At 38.0% G+C, this 16,967-nt stretch overlaps 1 protein-coding gene across 9 annotated transcripts in view; it reads right to left on the bottom strand.

Annotated features, from left to right (window-relative positions):
- The window catches only part of lrba (LPS-responsive vesicle trafficking, beach and anchor containing), a 243,521-nt gene that overhangs the window by 9,599 nt on the left and 216,955 nt on the right, over positions 1–16,967 (bottom strand). For 5 of the 9 annotated variants that reach the window (XM_015373646.1, XM_015373651.1, XM_015373650.1 and 2 more), the window contains 6 exons: positions 14,460–14,549; positions 11,517–11,709; positions 9,096–9,155; positions 7,382–7,537; positions 5,168–5,335; positions 353–454 (listed from right to left, as the gene is read on the bottom strand). In XM_015373646.1, coding sequence (XP_015229132.1) covers positions 353–454; positions 5,168–5,335; positions 7,382–7,537; positions 9,096–9,155; positions 11,517–11,709; positions 14,460–14,549 — 769 coding nt within the window. The remainder of the gene's footprint in view (positions 1–352; positions 455–5,167; positions 5,336–7,381; positions 7,538–9,095; positions 9,156–11,516; positions 11,710–14,459; positions 14,550–16,967) is intronic. The other 4 variants (XM_015373652.1, XM_015373649.1, XM_015373653.1 and 1 more) reach the window with 3 other exon arrangements.

Raw genomic sequence — 16,967 nt, forward strand, 5'->3', positions numbered from 1 at the left:
ATTCCAATACTGATCAAGCTAAAAGCACTTGGAGGGTGACGGAAACCAGGAAAAGAAAAAGAGTGAAATGTAGAGAAACTGAATTCCAATTTTGCTGATGATAACAAAGGCAGTCAAACTAATGCTAATAATCCAAATCAAAATAAAATCAAACCTTCAAAAACTATTTTACCTAATTTTTTTTTTTTTTTTCATTTTAATCAAATAAAAGCTCAATATAGACCTGATATAGTAAACGTGAAGGGTGGATCAATAAGACTGTAGACTGATTGTACAGCAGTGTCTCCTCCTAAAATGACCAAATTGATGAGAGTAAGTTCCTGAATTGATTTAAAGAAATTATTGCTCTCACCTCTGCAGCCACTGATGACAAGACCCAACTCGGCACACACGCTGACACAGGTAACCTCGCAGTCATGGCCGGTCAGGATGGCTCTTGGTGTGGTAAACCCTGCTGGAAAACCAAGAACATTTAAGCTCTGACTTTTTCTAGATCACATGTGCTACCACTTTACTGTCACTAGGGGGAATAGGAGGCTCAAACAGATTCAGCTTTGGTTAAACCCAGCAGTGAAGTTAAAGCGAAAGCTTCGTATTATGAGTAATTGTTCATGTTTTTGTTATGTGTTGCATTTTTGAAGATTTGAATCCATTTTGTTTCACATCAAGAGATTTCCCACACTCAGCCTCCTCCTGTGTTTTAAACCTTCTCACCATGACTGCCCTCACTGGATCCAGATGTTTCTGCACAAGGCGGGCAGTGCAACAAAAAGCCAGTGGGGCCCAGACTAAAGTCATGAAATTTGTGTAATTTTGTTTTGGTTCGAGCCGTCTGGGCAAACGACAAAACAAAATCCTCAGTAATCCCTCCATCCGTCTTCTGCTTGTCAGCAGACGTGACGCTGCATAGAGGCGTATATGAAAGCCTATGTTTCGTTACAATACATGTAATTGTAAACAAAAATGAATTAGTGACAGTGAATTTGTTGTGTACATTTGGTTAGTGTTTGGATGCACTGAATTGGGTTTAACAGAGGAAAATGTGAAGGTCACCAGCGTGAGTCCAACACTTTGGAGTTCAGATCTGGTTCAGAGCTCCAGGCAGGGATCTCTTAATAGGAAACCCCATCATTACCTCCTGAAGGTCAAGTTCAGCTTCAGAAACTAAAAACACAGCCTGGGAGTCATCTGTTAAAACTAACATTTGTTTTTCTGAACAGTTTCTAAATTTTGTCACATTGTAACCATAAATATCAATTTGTTTTTAACTGGATAAACTGATAAACTAGCAAGTTACTGTGAAGTGAAAGAAAAGGTTTTAAAACCTTTTTGTAATAAAAAAACAAGAAAGCGTAGCAAGGATTTATTTTTAGCCATCCTGAGCAGATCAATCGTCAAACCATATTTTGGTCCAATTCAAGTTGAATGTTTTATGGGGGTAGCTTTATTTTGTTGTACTAGACTGAGAGGAATACATTCAAACAGCAGTTTCTAGTCTGGCCAGTCTAGTTTTTGTGGTCTAGACTTGGGCCATTCTAAATACCTGATCAAGCCTTGCTCTCAACCCACAGCTACTTCAGAGCTGTGGGTTGATATTCAGTCTTCGAGGTTAACCTCCGTCCCGGTTTTTAGACATTAGCAGTCTGTGATGACCTCTATTCATTGCCATCATAATTATCAGTAACATTTGCAGGTTTTCCAGTCCCTGCTGAAGAACAGCTGCAAGCATGAAGCTGGCACCCCCACTTATTACAGCAGTGATGGTGTGTTCAGGGTCATACATGGTGTTGTTTTCTGTCATCTACATAATTTTTCCTGTAGATCAAGTATTTCCATATTGGACTCATCCGACCAGGACAACTTATTTCACATAGATGCTCTTTTGAAAACAGGGCTGTGGAAAACAGGAGGTAATGAATGTCAACAATAGGTTATATCTGGTGCCTTGGAAGGTTCATTATTGTTGTAAACACTATATTTATCAATGGTAAATTAAACAAAGCTCCGAAAGATGTTGAACGCTTGTTTTTGTTAGCTGTTTAAACTGACCTTTATCACCGTGTTCCTTGACCTTTTTCATTTGGTCACTCATAATCGTTCCACAGCTGAAAGCTCCAGGGACAATTGGAACCAAACTGAGATTTCATTTAATTACTGGGTTTATTGTGAAGACAATGGTTACACAGGACTTTCTTTAAGGGTAAAGGGGTATCAATATAATTTTTAGCAAACATCTTTTGGAAAAAGATTTTTTTAATTTTTGAAAACCATATGGTTGCAACCACAAAATATCTGGAAACAAAAAACTGGGATAAATACATTTTACGAGGCATTGCATTTGTCCAACGAAACAAATTGCTTTCCATTTGAAATAGTCCAGTTAAAAAAAAAAACGTCCTTTCAGTTTATGATTGAAAAAAATAAAGGTTTCCCATACAAACATGTCCTCACTGTAAAGAGCAGTTTCAAACAACACGTTTTTGGAATGCGCCAGTTACAAGCTGCCATTTAAACTGCTGAGCGAATCCAGTTCCTGTCCTAATTCAATTATACGACACCAACTCAATAAAGCGTCACTAATAGGGCAGGTTCTTTCTCCCAAAAGCCACGGCTACTGAAACACCTCAATCAAATTTAGCAGATAGACGCTATAGAGCCCATCGTGCTCTCTAATATTACACAAAGCAATACTTCCGATCAATCAAAACCATATGTATAGTGCTAAAAATATTGTGGTGTTTTAATGACTAAACATCTCATTAGGAACAACGTTTCTGTATTTGCTAGTTTTGATATCATAAAATCAAAACAGCTGAAAATTTGTCACTGATAATCGACCTTATATCATTAAAATTCCAGTTCATTGTTTTGACATTTAAATCAAGCTGTCCACTTCACAGCCAACCAAACTTCACTGATTCCTACAGAGCAGCAGCCCAAACAAGCACATTTCATCCTGTTAACAGCCTCATTCTCACTAAAAGCAAACACATGACCTGTAAGCCGCTAAGTTGGAGAGTAAAGCTGGATTTCACCCTGTGCAGATCCTTAAAGCTGATAAAGTGAACAAACTAGAGTAGGTTGGAGCCTTTAGCTCAAGTTTGGTTTGAATTACAGACATGATCTGTAGGTGACCAAAGCTCAGATTTAGAGGAGGCTATCAGCTGTCTGTGTGTGCATGTATGCCCGTATTATACACGCGGGGACATTAATTGGTCACAGCTGCCATTTACAGACCAGAAATTATGTAAATGAGAAATATTCAGAGGAGTCAGTAGGGATATTTAATTACTGTTGGGGGTTGGTCTACAGTCTTGGAGACAAATTCAGCAGATGTAGGTTAAAGTGATTAAAACACAGTTGAAAGTTTGCTCATTTAGCCTATTTGGAAGAGTGGGATATCTCTGAGTAAAACTTGAATAATGCATAACAGAGTTTTTCTTAAATATAGATGCAAAGACTATTAACATAAAAACAATAATTCTGATATGATAATATAATAATTCTTGTTTGTGTTAATCATTTTCATTATTTATTATATTTGTTTTGTAAACATCTATTATTAGAAGTTGAAAATAAAGATTTTATTTATTTATTTAGCATGTTTAGTTTCTAACTGCACAGAAATTAAGCCACACCAATTAAACAGTTTTTCATCAGCATTCAGTGTAATTAAGCCTTTGTAAGCAAAGTTGATGAGTAGAAATCATATGAAAATAAACAAAAGGATAAAACATGTTACATGTATCTGAATTTCTTTTTTAAATAATTAGATTTTGATGTGTTTGGATTCATTTCTGCCTTTAGTTTTGGAAGAGAGAACAACTTTGAAGTTATTTGAATAAAGATTGCATCACTTTGTATATGAGATCATTAACAGGTAGAATCAACGATGTTTTATTTAAAAGAAAATGGTACTGCTTACAAAAATGTTAAATTTTTTCATTTCTGAATATCATAAAAGCAGCTTTTCAGATGAATCTATTTCTGTTTTCCAGCAGATGGCAGTAGTGTATCTAAGAACTACACAGATCAGAGGACAAACCACCAGTTCATAGAGCAGTGTGTTCATGTGAACGTCTCAGCCACTCAGACGGACTTGCATCGAGCTTATGAGGTGTGCAAGATGTCTGCAAGTCATTAGGACTGAGCTGGAATCTTTTTGTAAGTGTGTGCTCTCATCTTTTAGAGTACGAAGGGTTTCTTTTAGGGGGCTTTTTTGAGTCATTTTTGGTTTTGGAAGCAGATTAAAGAAGGGTCTGCCTGGATTTGGTGATCATCAGTGTGTGAGGGTGTTTGGGCGTGCAGCAGAACATCGTGTCTGGGAGAAAGAAACAGCCTCCTGCAGACTTGGGCAATGGAGCTTTACATTGGGATTGGCTCATCCGGCTGAAAGACAGAGCTAGCTAAACTTAAACAGAGATGCAGCTTTTTTAGGACAAACCGCTAGAATAATCTTAATAAATTTAAAAGAATCATTTTTTTTGTTCTCAAAAAATGGTTACTTCAATTTGTTTCCACAACTTATAAAATGTATTCACCTTTTTTAATAATCATTCTCCCGCTCTAATATAGGAAAACCAGAATGACTTATTAAACAAAGTACAATTTGTCATAAAATTCATCCCATTTGTGATGGATCACTTAACAACATGTTCGGCAATCTAAGCCGACCAAATTAGCACCAAGGAGGCCAAGGGCTGAGCAATGTGGCGGCCATGCTTTGATCATAGCTGATGCCATATGTTATGGTAACGCGAGGGAGGCCCGTGACATTTTTCACTTTTATCAACCAGCCTGACCCCGTGGCCCTCCAATGGTAGGGAACTTTCATGTGCTGGCCGACGACCCCCACCAACTTCACATTTAAGTCTCTAAGTGGCCCTCACTTTCACTCACATTAAAGACAGATTCCCACACACACTATCTGACCTCACTGAAGCACACAGTTCCCAACACCTTATCGAAAAGCTGTTCCTGGTCCTGCAGAGCTGCGAAATCCAATCTGTACGGAGGAGGCCTGGGCTGGTTAGATGAAACTAGTTGTTACTTCACTAAAGAAGGCTGTAAATCACAGAGTCTTGAAAATCACAGGACTGTCTGTGAGGGCGAGTGCTCAGAACCCTGAGTGTGTGTTTCTGTGTGTGCTTCTGGGATGTGGACTCACTCCCTGGGCTCTCCCCGATGCTGCAGTGCTTTCCATTCCAGTACCACAGCAGCAGGGTAGCATCTCTGGAACCAGTCAGGACATAGCAGTCTCCTCCGATGTATGACTCGGAGCGAGCAAGACACGTCACCACGTCCCTGTGTCCGAACACTATCTGAGTCAGCTTCCCTGCAAGCACAGCAAAAACAGAGAAGGGTTTAGCCTGAACATCAAATAAATAAATACAGAGGACAGGGCATTTAATACTAAGATTGTTGGAAGTAGTGTGGAGACATAATTGCTTTACTCAATCTATAGATACTATCTGAATATATGTTAATTTGTAGTTTTCTGTTTAATTCTAATATTTAGGATAAATCCTCTGGATGAAAAGCCAAGCATAGGCTTAAGTACAATTTCAAAAATATTCTAAATGTTTCTGCAAATTTCAAAAGACTAAATAAATACTTACAAAAACTCTACTAAATAAGGTAGTCCGGAGAGGAGAAAAGGGATTCCTTAATTTAAATAATAATTAAATCAAAGAAGAATAAGATCAATAAATGATTTTAATGCAAACCTTTTTCTTTTGATGGCTACATTTAAGAATATTTCTGATGTAAACTTCAGAAATCCTGACTATCAAAAAAAGAAAAAGCGACTAGATGTACAGCGAAAAACAGATGGTAAAGCCCTTACAACCTGCACTCAAACAAATAAAAGATGACCTAACTGACAGATGCAATTGTTTAAGTTGCCATCATGAGTTGATCATCTGACTGACCTGAGAGCAGACACTAGTTAATTCCCAGACATGAATAAATACTCATTCCAAATTGGTGTGTATGTGCGTAGTCCAACATGTGTATATGTAAAGAGGCTAATTGCTGTCAGATTTCAAGACCACAGCTCCACTGTCTCCGTCTAATACCCATTACGCTCGTCGTAGTGTGACCCCTGCAGTCAAACGAATGATACTTTAACACAAGTGACACTTTCTGTCTTTGTGTCACAATCAAAATGGTTCCCCCTAAAAAGATGTTGAATATTATGAAACTGAAGCAGGTCAAAGACTTAACTCCCCAAGAAGAACACAGACATCAAAGATGTGAAATGTTTGACATTCTCATAAACAGTGGAAATAAGTAATGATGGCTGCTGCAATAATGGCTACCATGCACCTCAGGTTAAACATGCACTTCTGCACGCTGGCGTTTGAGGCTGTTTTTTTATGCATGAGCCCCAAATCAGGTCTTGTAACTGATAAAATCCAGTAGCCCTTTAACCTGGGGGAATTGGGGGCGCTGGTGGCAGCTGTTGAGCCGCATTCTATTAAACTCCGCTCACGTTTCAGTCGCACACCCTGGTGGCAGCAACACAATAGAGCTATCTCCATGTTCTCACTTCCCCCCTCTGCTCCCTCCTCCAAAAAAGACAGGGAGGGCCTGGCCTGTAGAGAAATTGAATCGAGTCTGTTGTATAGATGCATGTAGTATTCTGAATGAGGCAGAGGGAACTGGGTACAGAGATGAAGCTTTAGACAGTTTCATTTAGGACCCCTGACCTCATGGCATTTTTTTTTGTTGCGTGTGTGTAAAATGTTTAAATTGGACATGTGCATGCAGGTATTACGTTAATGGTATTCAGGTATAAATGCTGGGCATTGTACTGAAGTTCAGAGGACATTCCATGTACAGCGTACGCCATTAAAGAGCTCTTTGCTTTGATCCTCCAGGCTTTTCGTACAAAAGTATTTACACCACTTGAGATTTTCTACATTTTATAAAGTTGAAAACCAATTTTAAGAGACTTCATCTAAATGTAAAGGAACTTTCTAGATATAAGTCCAGATAATATAAATTAAGTGCTATACAGAAGAAAATCCAGATTAATTTAAATTCATAAAACCCAAATCTGAAAAGGTTGGCATGGATTTAGATACAAGCCCTAAAGATCAATACCTAGAAATATCATCTTTGGCTGCAAGCAGAATTATGGGGTATTATATGTCTCTAGATGGATATGTATGGCATGTATGTAAATACTGTATGTCTGGATTATAATCAGAACTTGTACTGAGCCAATTGAATACATTACGAGATGACTACCATCCAAATTCTTAAAAAAATTAAGCAATAATTTCTTCTTTTACTGCTTCTGGGGCAGCGAGAAACAAAATTAGGAGTGCTCCTGAGTCTGAGCCAGAATGATCCACTCCATTCCTCTATACATTACCTGTGTCAGTAGAGTAAACCCGGAAGCTCTTGTCCCAGAAGCCACACAGCAGGATGAAGCGGTTGTCGGCAGTGATGACAAAACACTGCGAGCTGATCTGGATGCTCTGATCCAGAAGGTCTGAGATCTGACGCCGATGAGAGCCCACGTTATTTGCTGAAAGAGACAAACAGTAGCTTATATGTCAAAAATGCACGGATGACAAAATTCACAGAGGGATCCAACAAACACTCTGAGGATAAACAGCGAAGAGGCCACACTTTGATGCTCCTCCACCAAAGCTTCAGAGTGAGGAAGATTTGTGGGAGAACACATAAAACATTCTGGAGATTAAGTTTATGGAAACTACACGGTTTCCATGAGGGCCTAAGAGTCTGAATAATGTCCCAGTGTGGATAGTCTTTACAAAAGGAACCCCACTCAAACCAGAGTAGACACAAGCTTCATCTTGGTATGATCAAATATCATTAACTGCATATCTGATTTACTGATACCATTTACTAAAGTGCTATCTCATAGAAAGTGCTATCTTTCTATGTCTATGCGGTTACAAGAAAAAATGTTGTTTTTCTTACTTAATGGGGTCAAACACAAGAAGGAGCAGGTAACACTTGGAACATTTAGAGTATCTGCTTCTACTAATATTTCATTTTTTTAACATTCCCCAGAGCCACAGATGGCTGAACGTTCATCCTCAATTTACTGTGTTTAGCTCAGGCTCCTCCTGGAATGCAAACAGTGTAAATATATTACTGACAAGAGCAAAACTCCCAGCTACCTCCCCCAAAATGTGCGCACACTCCCAAAAAAAATGATGCCTTAGTGTTAGACATTATCCACTGGAGCATAACGATAATATAATTACTGAAAGGTAATACTAACATACATTTTAGTAATATGTAGTACTGAAAAGCTTTTAGAGAAAGATTACTTTCCTATCATTTAAACAGCAACTACAGAAGTGAATGTGCAGATCAGGATGAATAACAGAGAATCACCTCTGGATAATTTCAGTAGTCAAGTGTTAGGGGGAAAAAAATGGCTCTGAAATTGTCTCGTGAGAATGATGGTGACCACAACATATGCAGAGAAAGAACAGTCCCCTTTGCAGATGTGCATGAAACTGCAAGAAGCTGTAAGAGGTGGTAGCAGGCAGACAGAGGAGGCGCGTTTCTCGCTGCTCCATCGGAGCATCCCATACATCACTGCAACTCGGCACTCTTCTCCTGCTCATCAACAAGTCGTGAAGGATGAGAGGCGCACATATTGTCCTGACAGCCGTCCGCCGTGCATTCTCAATCACACATTATTACCACATTCATATTCATTTCCAGTGACACACGTCCTTTCCCTCTGCTCGAATTAAACCAAAGAAGATGCAGGGGAGGGAGGGAGGAAGAGAGGACTGGGGAGGGAGGGAGAAAGAGGGGGAGTTGATGATGAAATGCTGGCCTAGGCCACAGCTCATTGCATTCCAATTTGCATGCAAATGGTTTAGTGAAAGAGCAGGGCCTATATCATGAGGAGTGAACTGGGGCAGCGGCTGAGAAACAACTCTAATCTACTGTCCAGGGACACGACTGCTGAGCGCCATGCGTCACGAGGATGCCAACAGGACCCAACGCACAAATCCACATAGAGTTTCATTTCATGCATAAACAGGTTCATACTCAAGTGTGTGTGGATTCCTTAGTAGTCATAAATGATAGCTTACCTATCAGAGGGTCAATTTCCACAGGAAGTTGGTACTGCTGCTCCCCAGTGTTCTGATGACCTGACAGAGAAGACAGATTGGATTATTATTGTAATTGAGTGGCCTTGTGAAACAGAAGCTGCATTCAAGATCATTATAACAGACAGGAAACTATAACAATAATGCTATAATTTGACTCACTGGCACAGGGCTGTTCCCATGAATTATACATCAGTTATGTCAGAATGTTACTAAAGAAGATATATACTGCCTAACAATCAGACCTCAGCATCACTCCAGAAATACTAACTTTATACTGAACTCATCATTTTTATAATCATGATATTTGCAATATAAGCAAATGTATTCAAGTTAAAGTTTTTGTATTTTTCTGTGGAGGAATGTGGAAGTAAAGTAAAAATAAATAATGAGCAAAATATTCTGGTTGGTTATCTGGACACTGCTTGAACTTTTTAATACAATCTCCTAAACAACAGTAAAAACAATTAAAAGCGAAATCTATTTTTTACATAATGTGGTTCATTGCCCACAAAAACAGATTAGTTTATCCATGTAAGTTTATTTATCCTCACAATCTATTTTTTCTAGAGTTGCATTAATGTTGAGTAAATAAGAATGTGCAAAGTGGTTGGTTGATGTATGGAAGTGGACATCAGACCTAATGCTGGCTGCTACATGTGTCACATTTGATACAGCTGCATGGTAGACACAGTCAACTGTCTCTCAAATCAATGTCCATCCTGTGGAGATTAGACACCCTAATATTCATATAAGTAATAGAGTGATGACATTGAAATTATCAGCAGAAAGTCCACAAAATCCATTTTAAGAGTCTTCAGCTGATCCAAAATGCTGCAACAGGTTCTAATCAAAAATGATCACAGATCATATTTCTTAAATTATACTTCTCTTTATTATTTCCATGTTTAATCCAGAATTTAAAATCATCCTTCTTATGCATTAAGCTCTTAAAAGCCAAGGTCAATAATACATCACAGATTGGGTTGTTCCTTCTGTTCCTAACGGAGCAGTTTGGTCTTAGGCTGCAGCTTTAGTGGTGGTTTCTAAAAGTAGAATGGGAAGTAGATCTTTTAGTTATCAGGCTCCTCTCCTGTGGAACTAACTCCCATTCCTCGTCTACTTTTAGACTGGCTAAAAAAACGTTCCTTTCTGAAAGATTATAATAAGTTATCTCTATAATTATGCTGCTGTAGGCTTAGGGTGCTGGAGGGCATAGTATAAGGACCACTTTCCTTTAATGGGCTTTATTTTACAACCATTCTCCGATGATGCATAATGTGCGGTTTCAGCTTTTGATTTTTGTTTTTGTTTCTCTCCATTGTTGGTACATTTGGCCTGGTATTCCCTTCAGTTGTGACACCAGAGAAAAATTATTATCAGAGATGCTACTGCAAACAAATGTATGTTTCCTTTGTCTTGCATTTGCAAATTTTTTTTCTTTCCTAGACAGCTAAAGGCTGACCTTGTGTTGAGACTTACTGTTTAGCTCTCTTTTTCATTTAGATTTGACTGCTGGCTCAGAGCTAATTTGTTCACTTGTTTCTTTCATAGATTAAGCCACCAAAAGCAGCACTAATGCCATGAACCTTTTTACTTTTTGCTGCATTCGACAATTCCCTGTAAACTGTATTAAGCCACAATGATACATTGCAGAATCCAAATGGAACTATACATATTGATCTGGGAAGCCTCCTGTACAAAGTGTTTACAAAAGGGAGGGGCATTAAGTACAATTCTTCTAACCTATTGGGTACCTACCATCTTTCCCCTCCTCAAAGGCAAAAATCACATCTTTTTGCTAATTTTTTAAAAAGCAACAGTGGATTTTTCAGCTAATATCGGCACAACTATTTTTGTTATACTTCAGTCCTCTGCCTCTGCTTGACTGGTCACTGCATTTGATTGGTCTGAAATTTTCTGTATGCAGGCAAACATATCTGTTGGCACCTGTCTAGATGTATTTTCGGGAGTTTGTGCATTCACATATCACGCAACACTTCATCTTGCTTGCAAGGTAAAATTTCCTGTGCCTGATGATCAATAGATCCTCCAAATCAGGGATTGCCGCAAATTCAACAAAAAAATGCAAGTGACTGTCCACTGCCTCCTCATTCTTGTCCAGGAGGAATTAAAATTGTGACTAAATTACTTTATTTCATCCGTTGGGCATCCCAACTGATAAACAAATTTCATGATCAACAGAACTGAACTACAATCAATACATCATGTAGGTATTCTACTTGGAAAAGTGCCTTGAAAAAGACATATAAAGTAGAATTATGTAAAAAAAAAAATAAATTTGAATTAAAGATTTTACATAGAAAATAAAAATTACAAGAATTTTTAATAGCCCTCAAAAATACAGAAAAGAAAATATGTTAATAAACAGAAACCACTCACCTGTCAGGCCATGCCATTTGTTTACAGAAAAGAGGCGACTGGCAGTGACCGTGATGATGGCAGGCGACGCAAGACCCGGCTGAGTATTGGCCGCGACATGTGTCACTGGAGAATTGGATGGGAACTTCAGCACCATGATAACATCCTGCTGCATCTGCTCCGTAAACATCAGCGGAGTCTGCAGGAGAAGATACTGTTCAGGGTCCGGGGACGGGGCAAAAGAACAGAAGATGGAAATGTGTCCCAGACGGGGTGAAGATGCAGAAGCAAAGCAAAAGGAATTGAGGAAAGCAATCCATGTGGGTGGCATAAAGGAGAACGGGAGAAGAAAAACGAGAGGAAAGAAAAGCACAAAGAGAAAATTAGGAAAGGGATAGATGTTAACAGCAGCAAGCAAAGCCAGAACAGAGCAGCTCATAGCTCAGAAATCAAACATCTCTTTTGATAGAAGTTCATAGGATGAGCAAAGTAGGATAAAATACTATACTAGAAAAATACTAGAAAAGATTAACTTCTCTCTCTATTTAATATTGATTTTCTACAGTTGATTATGACAATGGATGGAAAATGGATGCATTTTGAATTAAACTTGAGGACAGCGTTAAGAGTTTTAATCAGTCTTTGTTGTAAGCTGCTTCCAACAATGCTTTTTTTCATACCTTTTCAAAATTTGCTGGCCAATATAAAATGGACTTTTTAACAGCCTGTTCAAAAAACTTTGGACTCTGTGCAGCTCACATCTGAATGTAGCTTGTTTCCTGAGAAAATTCAGATCCATAAACTGATTCACCCTAAATGTGCGTTAACATCTCAAGAAGGTTTTATCTTAATGACTTTGTAAGCTCACTGGATGAGCTTCAAGATTCAGGGTCACCTGTGCTGTCCCTCTGGGTCCATATTGGGACATATTTTTGCGCATAAGTTAGGCTGCATAGCACTTTCTCCAAGATCCCTATTAAATTGGGATCGACTCTGCATGATTGGACTGTAATAACACCAGGTATGCTTCATTGAGCTACTGTGTAGTAGTGTACTTGAAAGCTTTACATAGAATAAACCAGTAAAGGAGTCATTTGTCCAGAATAACCTGCTTCTAGTGTGCCTGTTCTTTATCTAACATTGCCTTGTTTTCTTTTTGAATCTATCATGATCAGGTTAGTTAAAAAATTAAGGTTTTTAAGTATTTCTCTAGTTCACTTCTCTTAGGCTACATTCACACAGCAGCCTTAAGCGACCTAAATCCAATTTTTTTGCACATATGCAACCTGTATCTCATCTTTTCATGGCAGTCTGAACAACACAGATCCAATTTTTTCCTATGCGACCCAGGCCACTTGGCTATGTGGACGTGAATCCGACACGAATGTTGTTAACGCACTGGCTGAGGTTGGGAAAGATCGCTAGAGGTGCTCAAGAACTACCATCTATTTGTACTGCCGTAAACACAGAACATGCTTGTAACGTCATTGCGTCTTCTACTGCGCACAAGGGACAGTTAAGTTGCATGAATGCAGTTCACACAGATCACATGCAGGTCGCATTCATTTGGAAATGTGAAAATCCACGCAAAAGAAACAGATTTCACAAAAATTGGAATTGAGCATCAAGACCTGCAGTGTGAACATAGCCATATTTAATATTGATCTAGATTGACTGTGTGAACAGAATTTATTATTACATGAAATTCAAGAAAATACAACCTATAGTTCACACATGTAGTTTTTTACCTGTAAACTTGACTGAAACCACCTTTCTCTTCATTAAGTGACTTAACTTCATTAACTGACCCAATTGAGGAATATGCCCTGTTCTAGATTAACATGGAGATGGTGCGGCAAAAAAAAATCTAGTATGATATATATATATATATATATATATATATACGTATATTTCAAGGCAAAAATACATTAAGGCAACAATATCTGTTAACTATTTCAATTTACACTTGCTTGAGAGGCATATGTATAGACGTTTAAAATGCATACGGAGATGTTTTTACAATCTACTGAATTAAAGCTGCATTTTCACATATATAACAGGAGGAGAAAAATGCTCTCTCATCAACATGTCAGGGTGCTTCCTTTGCTTAGACAATGTTTAGGACAAATTTAAGAAGTGTTTGTACTAAGCAGATTGAACAGAAAGCTATTTTCCTCCTTGTGTGTAAAGTAGAGGAATGTCAGTGTTTAACATCAGGAAGAGACCCGGGTAAATCCGGTTCATCTGACAGCTAACTAGAAGCAGTGACAGTATCATTACCACCAGCATGGGCAGATGCAGACACTCTGACAACACACTCGCTTGAGGTAAAGGACAGAAAAGGGAAGCAAAGAAAGAGTAGAATGAAAATAAAGGTTTGGATATGGCCAGACATCAGTTTGAAAAGCTGTCTGAACAGGATGCCTTTTAAAACTACATTTGGAGAAATAAAAATAAAAACATTCATAGGCATCCACCTACACAGTCAGGCGGCATATTCAAAGGAATAACATAAGATTCTATGTGTGTGCAATGGGTGGTGGTTCACAGCCAGCTGTCAGCGCCGCAGGGACACCACACTAATAAGGACTCATGGGACCTCGGCCCATCACAGGCAGGAACCACTGACTGCACTCCCTGGCCCTTAAAGGGCCATCACTTCAGAACAGCTATTAGGCTCTCTTTTACTGATCTTGTGTTTTCAGCTAAGGTGGAAAATCTGGCTCAGATCCTGGGTTCCAGTAGAAAACCTTTTACCAAATGCATATACACACAAATGCTTGTAATCTCTTCTTGTCAGACACACCTCACTAATATTGAGAGAGGGGGCATGTTCTTAAAACCAAAACATATTTTTCCACAGTGGGAGAAGCAGAAAAGTAAGACATGGAGTGTGGATACAGAAAAGCATAGTGGACATGAGTTGGCTTTTGACCCCATGACCCAAGCTGTTGCATTACTTACTACTTGCATGGCTGAACTTCGAGGTGGGTGCGGTTCAATAAGCAACTGACAAGGAGTCTGTCCAAAGCTCCTGATCTGGGACTCCACAGCCTAAAAAAGCACAAAAAAAGTTTAGATAAACCTTGATGTAATTTCATATTCATTTATCTTATATAAGTGTGACTAAGAATTCTTTGTTGAGTCCAAACATCTATAGTAAATAATCCTTTGCAAATTAAAATAAATATTAAACAAGTCTATCATGTTAAAAATCAAGAGAAACAATACATCAAGGAGAAAATGAAACACTTGTGCTATTGCACATAAACACGATCTACATACTTGTTCACACATGTACACACAACAAGCTATTTATCCAGCACACAGAATCAGAGGAGAGGAGGAGGGCAAGCTGAATGGTCTGCTTGGTTAGGTGGTGTTAATGAAGAGGTATAGGACCATAAATGTCAGAGCAGACGCCGGCCGAGCAGCCTCTGGACATTATCACACAGCTCACTGTCAGAAAGGGAGGTGCTCCCTGTATGGATGCAAAGCTTCACCAAAGCCTCATAATGTGATCTCTTCGGAACAATGTAAGCATGCATTTCTTGCTATATTATCTTTTTTTTTGTTTGAAATATTGGAGCTTTGAAGCAACTTTATTTTACAAAGCCAGAAAACAAGGAAGCAATTTGGATATATGCTCAGAGAAAGCTGAGAAAGTGTTAAAGAATGTATTTATTACAACTAATTTTTAAAGAGCAGTCGGGTTTATTCAAATATAAAAATACCTTGCAGGGGTTGACGTTAAGGATTTTTACCACTTGCCCTTTGGGCAAGTGACTTTCACATTTCATTTGCCCAGAAACAATTTTTACTTGCCCAGTATAATATTTGATAAATACAGTTCCTAATATTCATTTTTGTATATATATCAATGAAACATGTTTGTTTTTTAAATGTTTTTTGTAATCCAGTATTTTTTTATTTTACAGGTTGCTGGTGTGTATATGCATGCCTCAGATAATGAACTCAAGCCTACATTACCGTGTTAACATGCCTTTCAATCCTTCCTGCACATTCTTTTCAAACTAAACTTTGCTTTAAACTGTTGTGTGCTTGGGAAAAATACAAATTGTAATGTTAAAAATCTAAAAAAAATAACTTGACAGGTTAAAAACTTATGATAAATCACAAGATAGAAGTCAATGTCACAAATGAATAACTTATTTTAGAGTCCCAGTATGTTTATACAAGATAATACTATTAATATAGTGTGACTTTTCTAGAGAATCATTATACAGTTATTTTATACAGGGTTTCCACAGTCTTACATAATTTCAGAATTCCCTGACTTTTATCTGACTCAGGATTAGTTTTCCCTGACAAAATAAATGCAGCAACAAGACAATAATAATAACAAAACAGGTCACCAATTTAATATGTGTAGCTCTATAACATTTAAATGCACCTCTCCAATGTCTGAGAGAAAAAAAATTCATAAAAATGTTTTAATGTATGACCGCTGTACAGAAGACTGCCATATGATAGCGCTTTCTAGCTTGTTTGTCGTTTTGGTAACTACCGGTACATCAAAAAACCGCTAGGTTGACAAAAATCATGCCATCTGGCGGAAAATCTCGCGGCTTTTTCAAATCATGCGTCTTTTTCAAATCACGCGAGAATGTGTACAAAACAACAAAAATGGTGCCGGCTGGGTCGTTTTCAGCTAATGTCTGTGATTTTAAAGTCATTTTGAGTGATAAATAATTTTTTTGCGATCACTGCACTCGCCCGGCGGGCAAATGCAATTAAATTTGTACTTTCCCGACAATAAAAAGTGCTTGCCCTGCGCGATCGGGCGATGGTTAACATCGAGCCCTGCCTTGTTAGTGAAACAACTAGTTTAGCCACTGCCACCATTTAAATGTGTACAATTTCCAACAAAATTTTCCTGGTCCGCTATCTTTTTCACTGTGTTTATGTTTTTAATGAAGTAATCTATGGTTCTAATAGAGCTTATTATCCAGACGTTTCCCAGTTTAGCTAAATTATTCTAGGCTTCTCTCCTTTACAGAAAATTTTATGTATCTAATATCTCCAAGTGCCTTAAGATGACATGTATTGTGAATTGGGGCTATATAAAAAAAAATCAGAACTGTGATTCCATTAACTAAATTCAGTGCTGAGATTTATTTGGTTAGTTTATTTTCTTTCTCAAAACAATAAAACCACATTAATGGACACAATATTTGAATAGAACTAGAGCCTGACCAGACGTGGAATTTCCCTCTGCACTTTATGAAGTCCTTAATGTTTAGGAAATGGCACTTTCCAAATATCTTAAACTAAATTTAATATAATCTGAAATATATTAAAACTAACCATACATACATACATATGTCCTTTAATGAGGCTAGAAGAACTGCATTAATTTATGATTTAAGTAAAAAAAAAAAAAAATAAAATCCAGTTATAAAAACAGAAAATTCTGTTTTGTCTGTAAAATATGTATGGAACGGAACTAGA

The sequence above is a fragment of the Cyprinodon variegatus genome, unplaced genomic scaffold (genome assembly GCF_000732505.1).
Source record: "Cyprinodon variegatus isolate N-32 unplaced genomic scaffold, C_variegatus-1.0 Scaffold90, whole genome shotgun sequence".
Taxonomy (NCBI): Eukaryota; Metazoa; Chordata; class Actinopteri; order Cyprinodontiformes; family Cyprinodontidae; genus Cyprinodon; species Cyprinodon variegatus.